The 22,748-nt window shown below is 41.9% G+C and overlaps 1 protein-coding gene across 17 annotated transcripts in view; it reads right to left on the minus strand.

Moving 5' to 3' along the window:
- The window catches only part of SULF1 (sulfatase 1), a 175,995-nt gene that overhangs the window by 48,483 nt on the left and 104,764 nt on the right, over positions 1 to 22,748 (minus strand). For 15 of the 17 annotated variants that reach the window (XM_072804331.1, XM_072804325.1, XM_072804328.1 and 12 more), the window contains 3 exons: positions 20,802 to 21,041; positions 9,588 to 9,739; positions 7,035 to 7,204 (listed from right to left, as the gene is read on the minus strand). In XM_072804331.1, coding sequence (XP_072660432.1) covers positions 7,035 to 7,204; positions 9,588 to 9,739; positions 20,802 to 21,041 — 562 coding nt within the window. The remainder of the gene's footprint in view (positions 1 to 7,034; positions 7,205 to 9,587; positions 9,740 to 20,801; positions 21,042 to 22,748) is intronic. The other 2 variants (XM_072804334.1, XM_072804339.1) reach the window with 1 other exon arrangement.

Here is a 22,748-nt window from a genome sequence, read left to right on the forward strand (position 1 = left end):
CCAGCCCTGTTACTAGTGTGTGATCTTGGGTAACTTTTTTTTTTTTTTTTCTCTAAGCCTCTGTTTCTTCACCTGTATAATGGGAATAACAACTTCAAAGTTATGTGGGGGTTTAAAGAGATTTCAGTGACACCAGAGAACAAATCCTGGTATCACATCAGACCTATAATGGCAGGTAGCTGGCAGAGATCTTATCATGAGTAGCTCTTTGGACTGTCGTGGCAACCGTGAGGTGTAGGCAGGACATCTTATTCCTGTTTCACAAATTAGAAAGTAAAGTGTCCAGAGGCGGCTCAGAAAGTCTGTCCGGGGCCAGGGCGCTCTCCATCACGTCATAACGGCCAGGGCACTGCACCACAGTCCCCAAGAAGTGCCTCGAAATCCCAGTCATTAAAAGATCTGATACATACATTCCTTTCTCTCAAAAAAAGTAAGTCCGAAAATCCTTAGCCTTTGTCCTGGTTTAAAATATTAGCCTCTTTGGCTTCCCATTCAAGTGCCCCCCACCAGCTGCTTAGTGTCTACTTTTGCTGACAGTACAAGATAAAGTCTGACCCTCCAAGGCAAGCTGGTTGCATCAGCGAAAAGATAGATTACACTGGCTGTTTGCTTTAAAACTGAGAGGACAAATGAATAAATTGACGTTTTTGAGTATCAGTTGCTTTCTTGGGGAAAAAAAAAAAATCCATGTCCCGATCGGGTAAGACGTCTTGCTGTCTCTTCAGAGGAGGATTTACCCATAAACTATGTATTCCAGGCCTTACGTTCTCCACAAACATGCCTGGAGCCCTCAGTAGACTATGCTCTTATTTGAAATGTTAACTTTTTTCTTTTCTTTTTTTTTTTTTTTTTGCATATTGCTTTTCTCCAGTTGTTACTTGTTTGGATTTATTGCTCAGCATTAGATCACAGATCCTTCAGACCACACGTTTGTGAGTTCAACCTTTGCCATCTGTGCCAATTCTCTTTAGGCTTTGATTTTCTCTCCTGTATTGCTTATTAGCGTAACAGGAATAAGAATTCTGAAAATCAATAATGCCACCTTTCTTTTTGATGGGTGGGTATTTGGGGAGAATAATTCTCAGTAGAAAAGAAATAGTTTTAAGAAATGCATGTGTTGTATATTAAATCCATATTCAGGGAATTGCAAGAAACTTAGCAGTTCATTTTTATTGCCGATGGCCTTTGCTGTCACCCAGAGAAAAGAAATACATTTTATATTTGATATTTATAATTTTATATTTTATAAAAGAAATACATTTATATATTTTATAGTGTTTTATATTTGACCAAGTGTTTTCTTCATTTGTTATTTAGTCTTGGACAACAAAAAAAACCTCTAACGATCTAACTCTTAAAGGGTACTGGTAGCAGGACCATCATTTTGTAAGAAATGAAATAGGGTTTCAATTCCCAGAATAAGCCTGTTATACAGATTTAAGACACACACACTCAAAGCATTAAATTGGAAATTCTATACTTAATCTCCCAAGCCACACCATCTCAGCTTTCACTCAAATTGAACTTATTTAATTGACTTTGTAGAGATATTCCCCACCTGAGTTCAAATGTCTTTAGGTAGGTAACATTTGAACGCACACAGAATAATATCAAATGATCTTGATTATAGATACCGCAGGAAACTAATTTTAAAAGTCTTCTAAAATGCTGCAAACTCCAACAGAATTGTGCAAACCCCCACACAGCAGCCACTTCTGATATTAATGGTAACTGTGAAGTATACTGAGCAAACCCTGGCCAGTGCAAAGATCACCTGAGGCCAAGAGAACGGAGTTTTGGCTCCAGCTTCCCTAATCTACTTATGCGACCTGGGCAAAGCCATTTGGGTCTTTTTATTTTTTTGAATAGAGTTTGGGCCTTCATTTTTTAATCTAAGAATTTATGGCATTAGGTGATCTGTAGGTGTCCTTTAATTCATAAAGCCGATTGCTTAAATATTTTTATGCTATTAAAAATGGCTTAATGTCACTGAGGTGGTGGGGTTAACATGCTTATTCATTTGCTAAACAAAAAAGTTTCAGGCAGGGGATGTCGGAGGAGCCATGCTCCCCAGGCACCAGAGCTAGAGATGTGAGGCTTGGCCCTGCCTTTAGGAAAGAGCTGTCTTGCAGGGCCTCATTCACATGATATCTTGTGTGACTGCTGCCTCCTGGAGGTGTGCAGTTTGATTTCAAGGGTCTGGGTAAACAGCCAGTGCCATGGGATACATAGTCAATGATGAAGAGAAAAACAAAGTGGGCACACAAAAGGAGCAATGAGTTTTGCCCAAATCAAAGAATTTTATGGGGAATTTAAAGCTCTCCCATCTCCAAAAGTCCTTTCTTTTGTGGATCTGTGGAAGAAATGAAATAAGAATGGGCAAATTCTCTTAAGGACAGACATTTCTTTCCAACTTGGGACAGCAAAGGCCTTTCAAAAACTTTGTTCTGAGGCTCACGCAGAGGTAGTTGTCCCTTTGACAGACTACGTCATCCCCAAACGGTGCTTTTAGAACCATTCTTGCAAGTTAGTGGACCTGGATTGTTCTGCCAAGATTTTAGATTTCACTTGAATCCGTGTTTGTGTGTTTGCACACATAATTGCACACATTTCCAGGGGTGGGGAGAAACAACTGACAAACTGGAACAACAGCAACAACAACAAATTTCAGTCGTTAGGTGCATGATTGTAGGAAGGTGGTAGGGGAGTCCCTCAGCTTCCCCCAGAATCAGCGGGTAGGTAAGTGGAAGCTCCTTTCCTGCCACTGCTGCACGTTACCACCTCACGGAGGCCAGGAGAGAAGAGCTACGTCAAAGTGAGAGTGGGGGAACAGCAGTGCTATGAGGGGACGGGGAGGTAATTTACTGAAAGCACAGTAGGGTCCTCGCCACCACCAAGAGCTTTAGGGGAAGGATCATTAAATGCCCTGTATGATGGAGGCTCCCTCAGACGTCACCGACGCCAGGCACAGCAGAGCTGCCTCTGATTCAACAGTGAGGCCACATCCGTCCTCATTCTTAGTGGGTTGGCAAAACCTCAAGCCTCTGTGTGTAAAGCCAACAGGCCAACATGGGTCCGGCTTCCTGGCTTGGTGGGGAGCGCAACGCGCCCTGGACACACGACGCACCCACTCCAGTCCCAGAGGGTCGGAGGTCCACAGCCCGAGCTTCCCGGGACTGAACCTTCCCAAAGGAACCTTCCAAAAGGACTTGCTTCTCTCACCCCTGTGGGCTTCTCGCCCTTTTCAGAGGACTTGCCAAAGATTTCTTTTTTTAATTTTTATTTATTTATTCATGAGAGACACAGAGAGAGAGAGAGAGAGAGAGAGAGAGGCAGAGACACAGCCAGAGGGAGAAGCAGGCCCCCTGCGGGGAGCCCATGTGGGACTCGATCCCGGAACCCCAGGATCATGACCTCAGCCGAGGGCAGATGCTCAATCACTGAACCACCCAGGCGTCCCTTGGCAAACATTTCTGCGAAGTACTTAGCTTCTTCCATCCCTTCGCTTGCATGTGGTGCTCGTGTTCTTGCTGAGGAAACCGGCCATGCCGGGGCTCCGGGCTCCCCCGTTAGCCGCCCGTCTTCATCTGTCTCCTTTGTCTACACCCTGAACTGTGACCCTGTGCAGTCACTCATGGGGACGAGAGCCACCCACCGCCTCTTGCCAGCCCCTTGCTCTGGCGAGCGGCAGTCAGGGAGGCCTGGACACCCCAAGGTGTGGAGCCCCAGGGGGCCTTCGAAGGCCTGTGGGTGACACAGCGGATCTCTCCATTCGGGGTGCACCAGAGCCCCACGCTTAGCAGCAGATAGAAGCTGAAGCACTGAACCCACAGTGTGGATTTTCATTTTCTATGGCTAAGGGTGGTCTCCCCACTGGCACTTGCTCGTAGTGCACATTTTGCACCTGGAAAAGACAGCATGGCCCACACTGCAGCTGTGGTTTTAGGATGGCCAGGTGTGAGAGGCTCATCACCGTGTGAGTCTTAGCTTGTCAAGAGATTTGCCACATCGCAATGGACATGTATCAACTTGTCACTTCTTCAGCTGCTTCCCCTCAACGTTTAGTTGAGCCAAGTAAAACTGTACTTTTTGTAGGTCAAGACAGATGGAATTGAGAAAGAGCTTTATGGGGTTCATCTTAACGGAAAGGATCAATAAGAATTCGCAGCTATGAAGTGGCTTCTGTGTCCCAGGTCTTATGTGGGGACTTGAGGTAGGCTTCCTCTCCTTTTTTTTTAGGCTTCCTCTACTAATTTTTGTTCATGACATCATATCAAAGCACGAGTATTATCCGCATGTAACAGATGAGACAGTGGAGGTTCCCAGAGGTTAAAAAAAGTTGCCCACAGGCTTAGTATTGAGGACGGATGAAAAAGGAACCCGCACTTGTTTGTCTCAAAGGCCTAAATGCACTTCACTCTGCCGTGTGTAGATTTTATTTTAGACACACAGGTGGTTCATGTGAACTAAAAGGGAATAACTGAAACGACTTACATGTGAAAATGACCATGTTCCACCTTACATCACTACTCTACTAAATGACCTCCGGTGACTCTCTCCTATGGTTACACATTCATTTAAGTCTTCAAAATTCTGCTAGTTTCCCTTTCTAGCTTTATCCCTTACTGCCTTCCTTGCATGCCATTCTCTGAGGTCACATCTTAAATTGCCTCACTTAACGTGGTGACCACTTGTCCATGCTGCATTTTCATCCTGAAATCATCTACTCAATCTGTAGAATCAGCTGCAGAAATTTTACCCATTCTTTGAGGCCCGCTCTGAATGTCTGCTGGTCCATGACTTGTCCACGTTCCCCTAAGAAATGTGAGCACTTCTTCCTCCAAACTTCCATAGCCCCTTGAATGGCTGGCCTGGTACTTAATCACTTCTCTTCCTAGCGGTGATAAGGCGATTTGGACACTTGCCCATCCTCCCCCCTAGAGTAGGGGTTGAGGGGCAAACTCACTCCGTAAAGGATCAGAGACTAAATAACTGGAGTGGTGCAGGCCACCATGTACCTGCCACAACTGCTCTGCTGTTGAATTGTGAAAGCAGCCCAGATAACACACAAAAAAGTGAATATGGCTGTATTTCGATAAAGTCTCATTAACAAAAGCTGGTGGCAAGCTGGCTTTGGCTGCAGTGTCCCAGTCTCTCTGTCTTTGCTCATTGGTTCCCGATTGTTAGCAATCGTGTCTTCCTCATGCCTACATCCAGGCTGTACTGTGTGGCGCCACTTGTAAATATTTGTGGAATCAAACACAATTTTTATTTGCTGGAATCAAAAATGCTCTATTTTAGTTATCATTAAGGCCCCAAGAAGCCTGCAGATTCCTCTCGTCCTGCAGTTGCTATCTGTGTATGCCACAGAAGCTGTCAGAACCTCTTGACCTGCAGCTGCTTTTTCTGTAGGCCCAGGACCTTGCCTGGGAGCTTCAAAGGCAGGCTGACTCCTAAGGAGCCATAAAACACCACATTTTGTCAATCCCTTCTCCTGGGGAAAACACCAGTCAAAGGTGGGAGCATCTGCCAACGCAACAAAAGAACTTACACAGAGTGATTTCTGATTCAAAAGAGGAGAGAGGTGGGTCCCCAGGGCACAGAAGAAGACTGCAAAGACCTTTCTCTTTCACTGAACTGGCTGCTTGCTAACTCTGTAAGCGACCTGTAATGGAGAGCCACTTGCCACCCGTGGGCTTTGCTCACGGATTTAGGTGCATGGTTACATGGCCGTAGATCTTCAGAGGTTTGGATATCCATCCACCAGGTTCTTTCCAAAACACAGTGGCTCACCCAGACCACGTTCCCCAGGTGCTGGGGCAGCCTGCTTTGTTGGCAATAGTTTATGTATTAAAACGCTTCCATTCTTCCATCCTACTTCGCATGCTCTGTAGAATATCTGTCCTGGCTCTATATTTACTGTTAGTTCCTATCACAGTCAGCTCTGACCTCTTTCCTTCTTTCGAAGTCACTTGATATGACAGAGATGATCTGAACACCACTGGCCCAAAGCCATCGGTTTATTAGTTATAAGATAAAACAAAATAAGAATATAAGGATACATAATGGTCAGCAACTACAGTGCCTTCGGCGCTTCTCTCTTTTCATAAATACATTTAATCTATTTTCTTTCTGTCTGGGACTGTGGCTGGGAAATCAGTGTGGATGAAAAGGGATGATACTTAAGCATAAACAGATCAAGAACCAATTTTGGAGGTTTAGTGATGAAGGAAACTTATCCATTCCCCGCTCCCTACCTGTCTGATGGCCGATGGTTCAGAGGACACAGAGCCAACTGCTCTGGAGGGGAAGACTGCGTGTTATGGCAACGGATGGGAAGGAAGCAAGTCGACAGAGTAAAAAACAAAATCATGTTCTTTGCTGCCAAAGCATCCGGGCTTTTCCACTCTTGGCTAGTGAGAGTTATCGGCGTAACAGGGCTCTCGGCTGTCTCGGGCCCCCACACCATCAGCCCCCTTCCCCTGGGCCTTCCCTCCCCTCCTCAGCAAGCCTCTCAAAAAGAAACATCAGGTTATTTTAAAGCCGTGACCTGAGAAGGCCTCTCGGGCAAGCCCATGCAAGCTGCTTTCTACAGCAATCCTAACTGCACATCTGCAGCAAAGCTGCCCAGTGCTCGCCTAGAGACCAACCCGTTTCTACAGCCAGACCAGGGAGCGCCACTCTGCTGCTAGGAGAAGCATACCGCTTGATTGTTATTTTTATGAGATCATGCTCAGGAATATTATTTAGGACAACTGAAGGGAACGCCTGATAAAAATTTCCCCCATTCACCCTATGCGCTTCTCTTCCTTTCCATTTAGCTACTTACAAATGTTGGAAATGTGGTTCCCAATCACACCATTAGACAAGTCCTTCATGCCAGGCCCCCCGGCCTGGGGTCTCATGGCAGGAGCTGGTGTTCCTGCCTCTGGAGAAGCGGCGTGGAAGGAAGTGGGGGGAGTGGGGAGGAGGGAGGCGAGGAGCAAAGGAAAGGCCTGAGTTCAGCAGGTCCCAGAACTGACGTTATTACTCACATGTGTTGGGAGGCATTGGGGTACAGTTTTGAAAACTGTGGGGCCGAGTCCTCGGGGCCGTGGGGCGCAGCGTGGCTGATCACCATCATAATGGGCCTATGGGGATACATTCTCTTAGACATTTTGAAGTAATTAATGCTCTCGTTAGTGATTAAGTCTGTGAAGTAGTCCTGAAACATACATTTGACACAAAACAAAAATTACAAAAGGTGACATTCATCAGATCACATTTGAATACTGCTTTCTTCAGAAGCATCTCACTGAATGAAGAGATAAGGTCTAAAGCAGGAGGGAAAATGATACTTCCCAAAGCAGCAAAACATCTTCCATAATAGACAAAATCAGCTGCCAGTTACGTTCTAGGGTTGCTAGCTTGGTAACATGCAAAGATTTCATTTTAAGTACGGCACAACTTAGCAATTAGGAAAGAAAAAAAAAAAAGTTCAGTCCTGTTTGCCCAAGATAATGATCAGATCTGGCAACCCAAATGCTAGAGCACATGAAACACCGGATACATATTTCATTCTCAGGTTTCATTGATGTAATTCGTTGACAAAAAATTTAATTACTTTCCAGGGCAGGAAACACCCACGCCCACTACAAATTCACAGTTGCAGAACATACACACACACACACACACACACACACACACACAAACAAAAGAAAAGGCCTTATCCACGAGATTTAAAGAAAAGGTCTTTTCTTTAAATTAAAAATTCACCTGTGGGAATTGCGCAATAATGGCTAATGAGAGCCGTAGCCAAAATCTGGGTGCACAGGGAAAAGCCACAATATTTTATCAATTAATTTACTTGAAACACTAAATATGGGGAGCATTTGATTTCCTGCAGATTATACTGTTAATTGCACAACTAAAATGATACAGCTGCTGGGATTTGAGCCTGACTTGTTAATAAAATGACTTAAGCTGCAGTCCAAGGGACTGATGCAACTCTGTAAGGGGGAAGGAAGAAATGGAATGAAAAGGAACGATGAAAACTTAAATTAAACCACCTGCTTCCCCTAAGTGGGTATCGTTGGCCTGGAGCTCCCTGACGAACTTTATTCAGAAAGTGCCCAGGCCTCGTTCACAATGTCAGAGGCTTCCAGGCATGACTAATCACATGTAGACTCAAGGACCAGAACAGCTGCAAAAGCAGTGCCCAAGGGAGGAAATCTGTGTCACATGTCATTGTTAGGACAAGTCCACAGGCTATCACCTTCTTCCATGGAGTGTCTGTTTCATTCCTTTTCTCACTCAAAAAAAAAAGCCATATATTCTTTTTGGACACAGTTGTCTTTGACACTTAATCAGCTGTGATAATGGGCAAGTTACGCTAATTTTAGTCTTTGGAGGGAATCTTGATTACTTTGCTCTCCTTAGGACAACAGGGAAAGAAAGGTTAATAGCTTGAACAAGGAGCATGAAAGCATCCCCACAGATAAAAAATGATAGCGGTGACAATTAGCGCACTTTGTAGGACATTGCTCAAATCTGCCTCCAAGGTCCCCGCCAGCTCTCCACTTTGATGAGTCTGGGATCCTATTAGCAATGTTTGTGAATTCATTTGCATTCATTGTTTTCGGAAGGGGACTAAAGAGTAAGACTTAGACCTTAGCTCGCACCAAGTTCCTTGAACTCAAATCGGGCCAAGCATAAAGGCAGCACGGTGCCAAAATTAAATCAAGTTCCCTCTCTCTGATTTCTACCAGTGGCTCTTTCGTAGTGATCTATGCTAGAGAGAGCAGATTGTCAGCTTCTTTTAGATAAGTGAGGAAGAGATGGGCATGGCTAGAAGAGAAGAGGATATTTTAGGCTAATTAGCAGACTAAATTTGACGATATTTTCCCCCTTCACTCTTGTCATCGGAATATTGTTTTATTTTAAGTTGGCAATCACAAAACCTTTGTGAATTTTAAAAAGTCTAATCTGGGATGCATTTGTTAGAGAACCGAGGGACGTGTCGATTTCAGTTTCTATGAATTGACTTGGAAATCCTAGGATTGATGGCCTCAGAGACTTTTGTGGACTGACTGCCGAGAGGCAGGTGGCCTTGTCACATATCAACGCTTGGCCAGACAGAAGTAAAAGCAAAGAATGTAGTTTCCTGACCCTCGATTATTGCGCTTGTCTGCTCTTACTCTTACATCTAAACCTGAAGTCACAGATGAAATACACTTTTACCCCAGTGAAAAGCAAAATGGTACAAGATGAACATTTGATTAGGTGGACAAATCCTCTAGAGAGCAGAAAAATAAAAAAAAAAAAGAAATCACAAGACAGAGTGGAGGCATCTATGATTTTCTTGATGATGCTTCATCAAAGGCTGATTGCCTTTCATCCTAATGAGGGAAAAAAGAATCACTATTCAAAGTCAGTGTTCCTTGAAAGTCCTTTTCTTGCCTGGAGTTTAAAATTACCTTAAAATTTCTCATTCTAACATTGTGAGAACATAGAAAGCCAATCTCGTGGATAAGTTAACTCACTGAAAATGGCTTTTCCCCATTATGCACAAAGTAAATTGATGCAGTATAAAAGTGCCTGAAAATTACCTTTGCATAATCAAATCCATGCTTTTCTTTGATGCCATTGCGACAAACAGTGTAATTATAGAAACGAGAATTCTTGATTAATCCAAGCCATTCTCGCCACCCAGGAGGGATGTAGCTGCCATTATATTCATTGAGGTATTTTCCAAAAAAGGCTGCAAAGGGAAAAAAAAGGCTTATTTTCTCATATGAAATGATTAATCACAAATAAGTGCATAAATGCATAAGTATGAAATTAGGACCCGAGAAAGGGGCAGTAAAACAAAAGTAAAACTAGGTAACAGTAGAAGCCAAAATAATAGTGTAATACTCTGATTCTTTGACAAAGTGACACATACACATTTTCCTTTTGAATAAATAAACGTAGCACCCAAGTACATGGATTATACTGCAATAAAATCACCATAACAATCATGATAATCTGGATGCATCTATTTCTCGTGGTTCTGCTGGGATAAAAGCAGAATGTACCCTTTTGTTAAGTTGATGTAACAGAGAATTAGCCAGTGGAAATCTGGAATGCTATCTTTGGCAAATACTGGAGGCCTGAAAGTTGTCTTTGTGAGAAAGTAAGTTTCCTAACTTACTACTTGAGGGTTGTAAATGAATCATAACAACACTATGGTAAAACCTGTCTTTGTTTTTGCATCTCCAGAGCACAAATTCTCCAAATCAAGGAACCATGGCAGACTCTATTTCTATGGCACATGGTAAGAGTTTTAGGTCACATGCATGTTACGGCATCGGTGTTTACGTTATGTGCATTTTGTGAATGTGCACGTCTATTAATGGTGAGAAAAAAATCTGGGTAACAGAGAATTACTACCTAGGTGACTAATGTTCATAGTTTTATAGCAAAACAGAATTACACAGGACTCAAACACTCCATTGCTCATTGACGAAGCTCCTGGAGGGACTTCACATCTGTAACTTTGGCATGTCCCATCCAAGGAAGGCCATGTGCAAAGGGCTTACCGATCCTTTCAGAGGGACCCAAGGAAGGCCATGTGCAGAGGGCTTCCTGATCCTTTCAGAGGGAAATTTTGGATTTGGTCCTCAACCATAGATGATGATAGGAGAGGGGCGAAGGAGAGAGTAGGGCGGTTGGGGTTTTGCAAATGGAATGAGTTAGCTCTTGAGATCAAATACTTGCTGACTATAAGAAGGGTAACCAAAAACGTATTGTTGGCACACTTTTGAGAAAGAGAGTACTATTTCTTTTCTTTCTTTTTTTTCTTTTATATTACTTACTTTAACCACACTACGTATACCATGTTATCACCATGCGATGCAAATTTAGGTTAGACAAGAGAGCATCACAAGTGCAATAAAGCATTCTGGAGTATACCAAAGTTTGTGTATAAGGTCTGATCAAATCACCTTGCTGATAAGTCATTAATCATTTCAATTATCGGTAATGTGTCAACTTTTATGATTCTTACAGAGAAAATAAACCAACTGCATACATTTAAGAAGTGTTTTTTTTTTTAAGATTTATTTTTATTTATTTATGGTAGACACAGAGAGAGAGAGAGAGAGAGAGAGAGAGGCAGAGACACAGGCAGAGGGAGAAGCAGGCTCCATGCCGGGAGCCCGATGTGGGACTCGATCCCGGGACTCCAGGAACGCGCCCTGGGCCAAAGGCAGGCGCGAAACCGCTGAGCCACCCAGGGATCCCCAAGAAGTTTTTTTTTTTTTTTTTAAGATTTTATTTATTTATTCATGATAGTGACACAGAGAGAGAGAGAGAGAGAGAGAGGCAGAGACATAGGCAGAGGGAGAACTAGGCTCCATGCAGGAAGCCCGATGTGGGATTTGATCCCAGGTCTTCAGGATCGTGCCCTGGGCTAAAGGCAGGCACTAAACCACTGCGCCACCCAGGGATCCCCAAGAAGTGATTTTTTATTTACCTTTGCATTAGTACTTACAATCCCCACCTCTATTTCAGGATGACATTAAAAAATTATTCTAATACCACAGCAGCAAAACTGTAACTCTGCAATTACAGAAAGGTCAAACTGGGATCCAGGGTTGTTAATCTCACGTTTACATGCACGATTCTGAAATAAATACTATTTCTAAGCCGCTGTTATCAGTTTTTTAGGTTTGGTTTAAACACACACACACAAATTTTCCTTTGTGGGGAAAGCCCGGCATTCCTATTATATTCCATGCACTGTTCTGAAGGGGTTGAGAGCCAATCAGCCCTAAAAACTGAAGTATTCAATCAGTCTGCAAGACAAGGAGAGTACTATTTCTAATAGTTGCAATTTCGCCAGGAAGGCAAGTATAAACAAGCACTACTCTGGGTAACCCAGATGTCTGGTCGCCCTGTTAGCCATATACATAGGCTTTCCCTTAAGTAAGAAGATGTAGAGACATTTTTATATGTGTAAATATAGGTGTATGTGTTGCATATACACACACACTTATGCCTATACATAAATGCATATGTAATACACACCTACACACAAGTTTTAATTTTTCTGATTTTTGTTTTCTAAAGACTTATTTGCCCCAAGGGTGAGGGGCAGCGGGAGAGGGAGGAGCAGGCTGCCCACCGGGCAGGGCGCCCGATGTGGGGCTCGAGCCCAGGACCCTGGGATCATGACCTGAGCCAAAGGCAAACGCTTAACTGACTGAGCCACCCAGGCACCCCTAATTTTTCTGATCTTTAAAAGGCTGCCATCTTTCGTTTTAGGGGGAAACGAGGGTTGGCAGATGCCTTCCATGTCAAAGCCACTTTGCAGCTTCATCAAGCAGGTTTTACAGGTGCCTCCACTTACACACATAAAGAAAGATAGTTCCTGGATGCCTCGCCTGGGAAGACAAAAACAGGCCCCAGATTCAGGCACTTTATCGGTATCACTGTTGAATCAAGTGCATTTCTGAATCTCGCACTTGCCCACAGCACATCATTTCTGTGTCCTTGTGGGCTAGCTGGCTCGCTTTCGTCCTTACTATACAGCTACCTGTAGGATACCTCCATCTGAATGTTTCCTCGCTTTTAATACAATTGCCCAGAACAGAATTAATCCTTTTCCCTTCTGAGTTTACTTCTCTCCTCAGATACTCTTTTATTCTCTGTAAGAATCGTCTTCCTGGTTGACCAGGCTTGGCACCCCGGAACCTTCCCCGATTCACCTGCTCCTTTGGTTCCCTTGCTAAGCCGTCACCACCACCTGAAGGTTCTATGTGGATCACAGCTCTCAAACCTGCCCCTCTTTCTCCGCTTACTTGACGCCCCTCAGGAATGCTCGCAGTCTCCTGCCAGCTCTCCTAGCCAGGCCTCAGGGGTCTTTCCATTCTGAGCGCCACCTTCCTGAAGACTGGCTCTGGTCACATCACTCTGTTGTCACAACTGTGGATGGACCTCCCCACCCCCCAAGTTTCACTTGACAGAATCAAGTTTCATTTGATAGCATGCCATGCAAGGCCACCCTTGGATCTGGACAAAATGCCTCTCCTTCCAGCCCAAGCCTGCATTTCTGTTATTTGACCCTCTCTCCAGAGAATGTGTCTTCTCCATTTGCTCTGGTTTTCACCTCTCCTGCCTTTGCCTGTGCCAGTCCTCTCATCTCCCTGCTGTGTATCAGGCTAGACCAGGTGCCATTTCAGTTCCAGGCTTTGCCCAAGTGCAAAGTGATTTGTCTCTGTGACTCGAATGCTGTCTTTGCTCTACAGTCATGTTCGTATGTAAGGTAATTCCTCTTAGACTGTAAGGCTTTGAGGGCCAACATTGCCTTGGCCTCATCTTTGTACTCCCCCCGTTTCCCATCCCTGCACATAGCATAGGGGGCTTCATAATTTTTGTTTCTTGCACTGGGGTTCATGGACCTCCATGTATTCTGGGGATCCTACATAAGTTCTAGACTTATGTTTTCACTTGAATTATAAGTGCCTGAAGGTGATATTTCTGATTAGATTTATTTTCTTCCAAAAGTTAACTCAAGTTTGAGAAATGTCTATTTGTTGGATGGATGTTTATATGTTGAGTCTGCAAATGAGTGAATCAATCAAGCGGTCAATTGGCCAAACGCCAATTGCAGATTGACGAGTGTGGGACAAAGTGTCAAAGGATCTCACGTCAGATATGACTCAGGATTTCCCTCTGAGCTATGTGCAGTAGGAATTCTAATGAGGGATTCTTATCTTTAGAGACCAACCACCTTTTCACCTAGAACCACAAGATGATTTTCCTTTCTGACGAAAGGCAATGTGACTTGGAGTCAGAGGCAGAGGACCAGGGTCACACCCCGCCAAAATTACTTCAGCAGGGGACTATTTCCAGGAACTTTTCATTTAATAATCTCGGGCCCAGCTCTTTTCTCTGGCCTGCTCCTCATCCCCAGTGGTTTTCCCCACTTTTCTCTCCCTTTCGTCTTAAAAGAAGTAGAAGAGTGCTGCGGTTTGGAATATGAACCTGGGAGCTGGCCTGCCTGGGTTTAAATCCTGGCTGTGCTATTTGCTAGATATCCGTCCACAAGCAAGTTACGTGGCCTCTCTTTACCTCTAGTTCTCCATCTACAAAACCATGAGGATGGTAATAACAGTGGTAGGATTGTTGTGAGAATCCGATGAAATTAAAACATAAGTGAGACACTTCAAACAGTGCCTGGCACATAACAAGGGTTTATTAAATGCCGCTGCTGCTCGTATTATTAGTAGCAACACCACTACCTTTTTTCTCCCAACTCTGTGTTCTGATTTTAAGTACTTTACCATTCGGCGGTATGAGGAAATCTTGTTTGACTTCTGCACTTGTGCATTTGAAAACATTTCTTGAGAGGTTACATATTTTTCCTCCCCAATCAGACTTACTTCGTGGCAACAGGTTCCCTTTGGGCTTACATTTTCCTGCTTAATTAGTTTTTTCGATTTTTCCTGCTATGTTCAGTTTTGTTCTCTGTTTTTTCCTCTGGGGGCAGCCGTGTTGGGTCATTCCTGCCCTTCCCTCATTGTTTGACTTGTTTGGTTATTTAGCGCTGCTTTCTACCCATTGCCATGGCTATTGCCCCTCCCTTAATCCTCCCCTTATAAACTATCCCTTCAAGTCTCTTAATAGTCCTTGGTACTTGTCAGAACTCCCTCCAGGTTTTTGGTGTCTTTGTGCTAATGGAGTGTAAAATATGTACTCAGTATTCCAGATGTGCCCTCACCCATCACACTTGTTCCAAGAGAGACCAGGACCTCATGCGTCACCACGCGGCACCCCCGGTGCTGTTGGCTTCAAGTTACTCTGGCCTTTCTTGTTGCCTCGTAACATTGAGACTCATTTGTAATCACCCCTGGCCTCTTTCAACATTATGCTTCCTGGCAGCGCTCTGCAATTGATTATCTGGGCTTCTAATTATTTTCCTCCAGATGTATTAAATCTCTTTCTCCTTCCCTAAGGTGAATTTTAGTTTCTTGCCCATAATGCCATTAGATTATATGCAGTACGAAGTTTTTCTTATCCTTTGGCATTGGCAATTCAGTCAACTTGCAACAATGGGAATATACTGCTAATAGACCATCTACCTGTCCTTCTGTATCACTCTCCTCTCTGAGACATCATTAAACACTTCCCTTCATGGCTATTTAAGAAGCTGGTGGGAGGGGGTGGTGGTCTGGTGACAGGGAGAAAGATCAGAAAGACCTGATTATAATTACTGTTGACTTTAGCCCATGCTACTTCTGTCCAAGACTATCTCTTACATAATGCTTTAAAAATTTCCCTGCAACTCTTTGAAGCAAAGGCCTTTAAGGCAGCCATGGGAACTATACAAAAGATTTCTGAATGTGGAGAAGTCTTATTTAATGTAACAAATGATGCACTAATTGAGCTTTTACTCCTTGTCATTGATATGGGAGTTAGTACCAGGATTTTACTGGTAGTAACTAACAAACTAACAATATATATACATTTTGAACCAGGTTAAAATTATAATTCCCCAACTAGATTATAAATCTAATTAAGACAGGGATCTTACTTTATATCTCTTCATATCCTAGCATTTAGTGTAATTCTAAACACATGTAGTTCAATAAATGTATGTATGCTATACATCATGTTACTATCAAAAATCTGTAATACCATAACTCATTAAAATAAGAATATGAGTGTGTCTTACTTTAAGAGAACTCTACATTAAAAAAAAAAAAAAACCCAAGTTGGATGATAAAGTGTATTTGCTGTAAGTGACATAAATAAATTTTGTAAAATGAAAAGACGTCAAATCAGAAAGTCAATTTCTTTGTGTACATTATTTTGTTATAAAAGAATTCTCTACAAAAGAATTTACTGCAACTCTGCATTAAATATTGCCCCCTCCACCCAAGTTATATGAAGTAAAATGAGTATGACTAAAATTTAATTCATTCATATCATGTGTTCTGATTATAATTTGAACACCACAATCTTTAAATGAATCAATATGAAAATTACAGGGATTATAATAAAATTACAGTATAATTTTGGACAGGAAAGAAAACCTAGGAATCATTCTGGTTTAATCTCTCCATTAGATATACAAGTTGGAAAACTAGCTTATGCAAGTTCTCCAGACAAATTAAAGGCAGAGATGGAACGTGGCTCTAGCTCTCCTCAGTCTTGATTCAGGGTTTTTTTTTTTTTTCTGACATTTGATGTTATCTCTCAAACATTGATTGTTACTTTTACCTTAAAACTTATGCCAGGCTTAACATTCTAGTCTATATTCTCACAAGAAATTTACACTAGTTTTTTTTTTTTTTTTAGCAGATAGGCAGGATATTCATTTTTATGATAGATAATCCAATATCATTCCCACTTCACTTGTCAGAACATAAAATGCAATAGACATGTTGCTGTATTTTCCCCTTTTGAACATTTAAGCTGTTGGAGAGTCATATTTTCCATGAGTAAAGTTTGAAAAAATTCAGGCTATAGCCAGTCCAAAAATATGCTTCATTTCTGAAAAAGAAAAATCATGTCATACAAATGGTAAATATAATATTGGATCAATTCGAATTCATTGAAATCCATGTATTCTGGATGCCTCCCAAAATCAGCCTCTTAGTAATTTGTCTTCTTGGAGTTTTTCTTCATAAAACTGATTACTGCCTTGTGCTTTTTCCCTAGATGAATATTTACGTATGATACACATTTCAGTTTCTTGCATTATTTTTCTTAGGTTCTCAGCTAAACGTTCGAAATAATGTATTCATTATTAGAAACACAATAAAATCTTTATATATTGGCTTTCCCCCCTCTCATTTAATGGCTTATAAATAATTATGTTGGTTTAATACTTATTCACTAATTATTTTAACTTCCTAAAATGCCCATCATCCTGATGTGTTTATTTGTGTATTTTCAAATGGGCCTCTGTCCCAGGTTAGATCAATAAACTATTGTCACAAAGGCCTCTTTGCTTCCTAATTGCCTGAGACACTTCAGTATTTTCCCATCAAAGATAAATGTAAATTATATAGATCTCTATCACTGCCATTTTAGTCTTCCAGTTTGTACTTTTGTCTGATTCACTAATGGGCACCTCGAAATTTATTTTCTTCTGTGCTTATCATCCTTTTTCTATTTCTAACTATTTGGAAAAGTACCTGTTTCCTTTAAAGAATTTCATTTTCTCCATAAGATGACTCACTATAAATTCAATTATTATTTAGTGTCTAGACCCCTGCACAGGAGGTTGGCCTTGGAATCAGACTTAGTTTCCAGGAGCAAGTCATCTATCCTTGGGAAGACAACAGTCTGAAGCAGGTGACCAGTCCACACAAAAAGCCTGACAGTTGTCATTGGGGCAGTCTTATGGTGTACACTGTCATTCTCGACCTAACCCATGCAGTTAGAATAGCGCACTGAAAAGAGCCTTGAAGAGCAGGGTCCTGATAGCTGCTCGTCCCATGAGCACATCAGATGTGTCACTTTTGATCTTGTAGATGTAAATTTGCTCACCAGAAAATAAGGGAATTGAACTAAATTATCTCTGTTTCATCCAAGCTCTTATAATCCATTGTGGGGTAGATATATACAATTTCATGGTATGATCGAAACAAGTACCAGAATACACAATATTTCTTAGAAGCAACTGATCTATTTCTATCTTGGTGACCCAGTAAACTTTGGAATGGATGGTGTTTCAATTTTTGCCTTTGCCACCTGGAAAATGGCACTCTTTCTCCACAATTCCATGGCACATTGTGTATACTAAGCTTTGCCTTGCCTTTTACTGATACAACTCTTCATTTCTGTTTGCCAAGGCCCATACGGTTTTGTATCCTGTTATGTTTTACGTGTCTCTGAAGGCATTTTTGGAATGAGGCATGATAGAAGCATACATAAAAAGGTAAGATGATGAAAAAAAAGGCTCTGGAGTCAGACATGCTGGATCCATCCTATCACTGGTTAGCCTGTTACCTAGGACAACTCTCTTGAGTCTCTGTTTCATCTTTAGTAACACAGGCAAATCCTTTCTTTTGAAGTTTCTGGAAAAATTAAGTGAGACAATTTAGCTAAAGTGTCGCTGCACGGTAGGTAAGCAACAAATACTAATTTCCTTCTTTTCCTCTTTTCTTTTTTCTACCTAACTTTATTGAGGTATAACTGACAATCAAAAAATTGTAATGTATTTGGGGCACCTGGGTGGCTCAGTCTCTTAAGTAACCGACTCTTAGTTTCAGCTCAGGTCGTGAGCTCAGGGTAGTGGGATCAAACCCGGAGTCAAGCTCTGCGTTCAGTGTGGAGTCTGCTTATCCTTCTCTCTCCCCCTGTTTGCATGTGCTCTCTCTCTCTCTCTCTCTCAAATAAAGAAATAAAATCTTAGGAAAATTGCAATGTATTTAAGATATACAATCTGATGGCTCGAAATACATAAACATTGTGAAATATTCATCACTGCCAAACCAACCAATATATCCATCACCTCACACCTCTACTATTTTCCTTTTTTTTTTTCCTTTTGTAGTGACTCCACCAAAAATCTATCCTTTCAGCAAATTTCAAGTGCACAATACAATACTGTCAACTAGGGTCACATTGCTGTATACAATTTCTTCAGAACTCACTCATTCATCTTCTCACTTTTTCTTGATTTGCCCTGAATCAAATGAGCAAAACTCAGTTGACCACTCTAAGTCCTGGCAGGTTCTCTGTGTCATCCTGCATCTCTATTTCTTATGACAGACATCGTCCATATCACTCTGGAGATGGTGAGAGTCCTGACCCTTCAAGCCCTATATCTGCTACTAGGTTTTAAATTACAGGGAGCCAGGGAGTTGAAAGGCATTGATTTCACATGATGCTTCTCATGAAGAAAACACAATTTGGTGGTTAAAATCAGGAACTAGGGCAGCCCAGGTGGCTCAGCGGTTTAGTGACTCCTGCAGCCCAGGGCCTGATCCTGGAGACCCAGGATCGAGTCCTGCGTTGGGCTCCCTGCATGGAGCCTGCTTTTCCCTCTGCCTATGTCTCTGCCTCTGCCTCTCTCTCTGTCTTTCATCAATCAATAAATAAAATCTTAAAAAAAAAATCAGGAACTAAGCATTAGGGGAACATTTCTGATTTTGCTTCTGAGTTGGTCACACAATATTTGAAATCCCCACCTTAGTTATAAAACAGAGCCAAGTACATTTGCTGTCTCTGAACTCTACAGGGATATTTGATGGATTCGCAAAGTGCCTTAGAGCTTGCAGATGAAAGGTACCATAAATTTAAATCACTTATGTGAGAAAACACACTTAGGATAAGGCACTTCGAGTAACCTAGTTTCTTTCCAAAGCATAAGCAAACACCCTTGAGAGTCATGGGAGGAGCTTCCTCTCTGAATGGAGATCTTGAGATGTTTGTGAATGACCATGCTATCATAGTCAAAATCAATATTTTTATCCATAAATAACAAGTATTAAATGCCCACAGAATGTTCTGCAAAGAAGCAAATGGCTTCATATTTTCCAAGTCCAGTGGGAAAGATTAATTTCATTTTTTAAAGGTATTTAAGAGAATATATTTGTCTGAAACTCTTTACTTTTCCATCTTCAGAATAGAAAATTTGTAGACTTGAAAATCATTTCCAACGAGTTTTAATGATGATATCTTTAATGCTTATAAGTTTAGGTAGCTCTGAAAAAAACTATATGCTTTGCAGCCCTTCTATAAACATCCTTGTTGCCTTTCATGAAGAAATATTTGGAAAATCCAACGAGAGCATCGACATGCTGAGAATTCTCTCGGCCTTTATGCAAAGGCTTTGGAGGCTAAGCTTACCTGAAGGAGCCTTGCTTCTTTCTTAGAAAGACTGGTATGACATTTATGACTTTTCTTGAAAGAGGTCCCCAATTTTAAAAAGACCAGTTAACCAGAAGCCTCTTGTTGCCCTACGTAGGTTAAACAATGACAGTAGGGGTAGAATTGGGATGTCTTTCCTTCTTGGAAGATGGGCATGAGGGACACCTGGGTGGCTCAGTGGTTAAGCATTTGCCTTCAGTTCAGGGCATGATCCTGGAGTCCCGGGATCGAGTCCCACAACTGGCTCCCTGCATGGAGCCTGCTTCTCCCTCTGCCTATGTCTTTGCATCTCTATCTGTGTCTCTTGTGAATAAATAAACAAGATCTTAAAAAAAAAAAAAAGGAAGATGGGAATGAACACCTGGAACCTAAAAAAAATCCCACAACCTGAGCTAAAGAAACTCCAAATTCTATCAATTAAGAATGAATAAATGAATGAATCATAAGGTACAGCTCATTGGTTTCTTCATTCAGTTGTTTATTAACTCAAAAAATTATTTTCATCATCTATTGTGTCCTAGATCTTAGAGTAGATGCTAAGCAGTTTCAAAACATTTAATGATTTCTCACTGAAACAATCAGCAGGAATTTACCGACACCTAAGATAAGCCTCAAAGCGTGCCCAAATCCCTTGAGATTTGGGAGGTAGAGGTAAGCAGGTAAATGGGGTGAACACTCTTCTGTTCCAGATCCTCCAATCATTGGGTGCTCTGAAGAATATAACACTTTCATAATGTGCCCACTGAGAACCACTCTTTTTTTCTAAGGGATCTCTTATTGGTACATTCTTCAGAGTAAAAAAAGGATGGAATCGGAAGGGTACTGAAATAGAAGAGAAAAGCCTACACTACTTCCATTTACTGGAACCTTACATACTTCATTACACGAGGCATTTTTCTGTATCTAAGAAGTACCACCAGAGGTTCATGGGCAAGGAGGTCCACTAACTTTACCTGTTCTGTAGCCAGTGTTGTTAAGATATACAGCAAAAGTCCGAGGTTCGTGCATCGCCTGCCATGAAGGGGAAGAGCAGTTCTCATTGTTGGTGTAGACATTGTGGTTGTGCACATATTTTCCGGTGAGCATGGAGGACCGGGAGGGGCAGCACATGGGGGTAGTCACAAAAGCGTTGGTGAAGGTGGCCCCCCCGTGCTCCATAATCTTTCTTGTTTTGTTCATGACTTGCAGGGACCCTGGAAGGCACAATTCCAGCATTGTTTAGCAGAGCGCACCACACGAACACCCATTTATGCCGTGTCACTCAGTGACTCTATTCCCTTGATTTATTAATTTCCCTCCGTTGGCTTGAAGGAGTCTATAATTTGACAGCTCTCATTTCCAGAACAAAATTAAACATTTGGGATCCGACCATCTCAAGCATTTTGCAGAATAATAAACACATTTCAGCTTCTCTTCTCCTTACTCACAAAGAAAAAAATGCAGGCTAATCTGATAATTAAAGCTAGAATTTTAGATATGGAGCAAATTCAAAGCCCAGCAGCTTTCTGAAGATTACCAGGGAACAAGAGCCTGTTACACAGAGCATCAAAACTCCAACCCACCACATGTGCACAATGCTTATGACATCACAGAGGTTACTAACTCTAGTGTTTTAATTGTATGAAACTGAAGAGGAAAACTATTTTTTTCCTATTAAGTAAAAGTCCCTCCAAAATGCCTGTCTTTAATAAAAAAAAAAAAAAAAATCTTCATTGTAACTTGGTATCCTCTAGCAAAGTCACCAAATACCTGCCAGTTTTTCTACCAGGAGAGCACTGCCAGTTTATATTTTCACCTGTTTACGTGTAATATTAAAAGATAGATCGTTCGCTTATGAAAAGAGCTATGATTCTATTGCACTCAAAAGTATTTGCATAGAGTAAAATATTCCATTTTGACTGCAAAGGATGAAATTGTAACATAAGATTGCTGAGGAAGAAAAAAACTACTTCGATTACTCTATCCAGCCAAACACTGCAGCTGAAACACATCCAAATACTGCAGGAAAAAAAAAAAAAAGCACAGGCTAGAATTCAATAGTCTTTTCAGGACTTGTCAAGAAATGCACTACAGAGCACTCCAGCCAAGCCCATTGCATTTGAATCCTGGAGCCTCACATTTCCAACAGGTCCCACTTCTTCCAAAGAAAGGGAGAAAGACTATGCAGTTTTCCAGCAAGGAAGGAAATCGTAATGCAAACCAGGCAAGCATTCAGAGCATAAGAGAAGCGTGCAATGGTCCAAAAAGCCACAGTTAGCCTGATTTTTTCACGTATTAGCTTTTCCTGTTCACATGAAACATATGAAAGCAGGAGGAAGGTTTCTAATTGGGTCTCATTAGAGCTCCCTAAAATAGGCTTCAGTTAGGAGGATTCCTAACTGCTTTTACTCCTCTGGTTGTCTTCGGGGGATCAAGCAACCTTTTTGTAATTGGTGAATAACATGTAGTGAGTGCCCACTTCATGCTGAACATTCTATCAACCTCAGCACTCTGGGCTGCTCCCCCAAGTGTAGCATTAACAAAAGAAATGGAAAATTCTCTGCTGCCTTGGTCTTTAGCAGTAAACTATCTAGACGAGACCCTACATAGAGAAATCACTTGGAGATATTTGCAAAGCAACATAAGAGTGTGGAGATAGCAGTAGTGGTACAAATAAGGTTAGAGAGGACTGAACAGGGTGTTTGATAAGAGTTCTGAAACAAGAGATGAGGACAAATGGAAGGGGTGCAGGAAGAAAAACAAAAGATGGGCGAAGTGTGTTAGTGGCACACGTGGGAGAGGATGGTATGTGCGTGCTCTGGACGTGGGAGAAGTAGAGGGATGAATACAGTACACTGATTTCCTATAGAATGAAAAAGACTGTGAGGAATTCTCTTGCCGAAATGTAAGAGGTAGAGTTA

This window comes from Canis lupus, chromosome 28 (assembly GCF_048164855.1).
Source record: "Canis lupus baileyi chromosome 28, mCanLup2.hap1, whole genome shotgun sequence".
NCBI classification, from domain to species: Eukaryota; Metazoa; Chordata; class Mammalia; order Carnivora; family Canidae; genus Canis; species Canis lupus.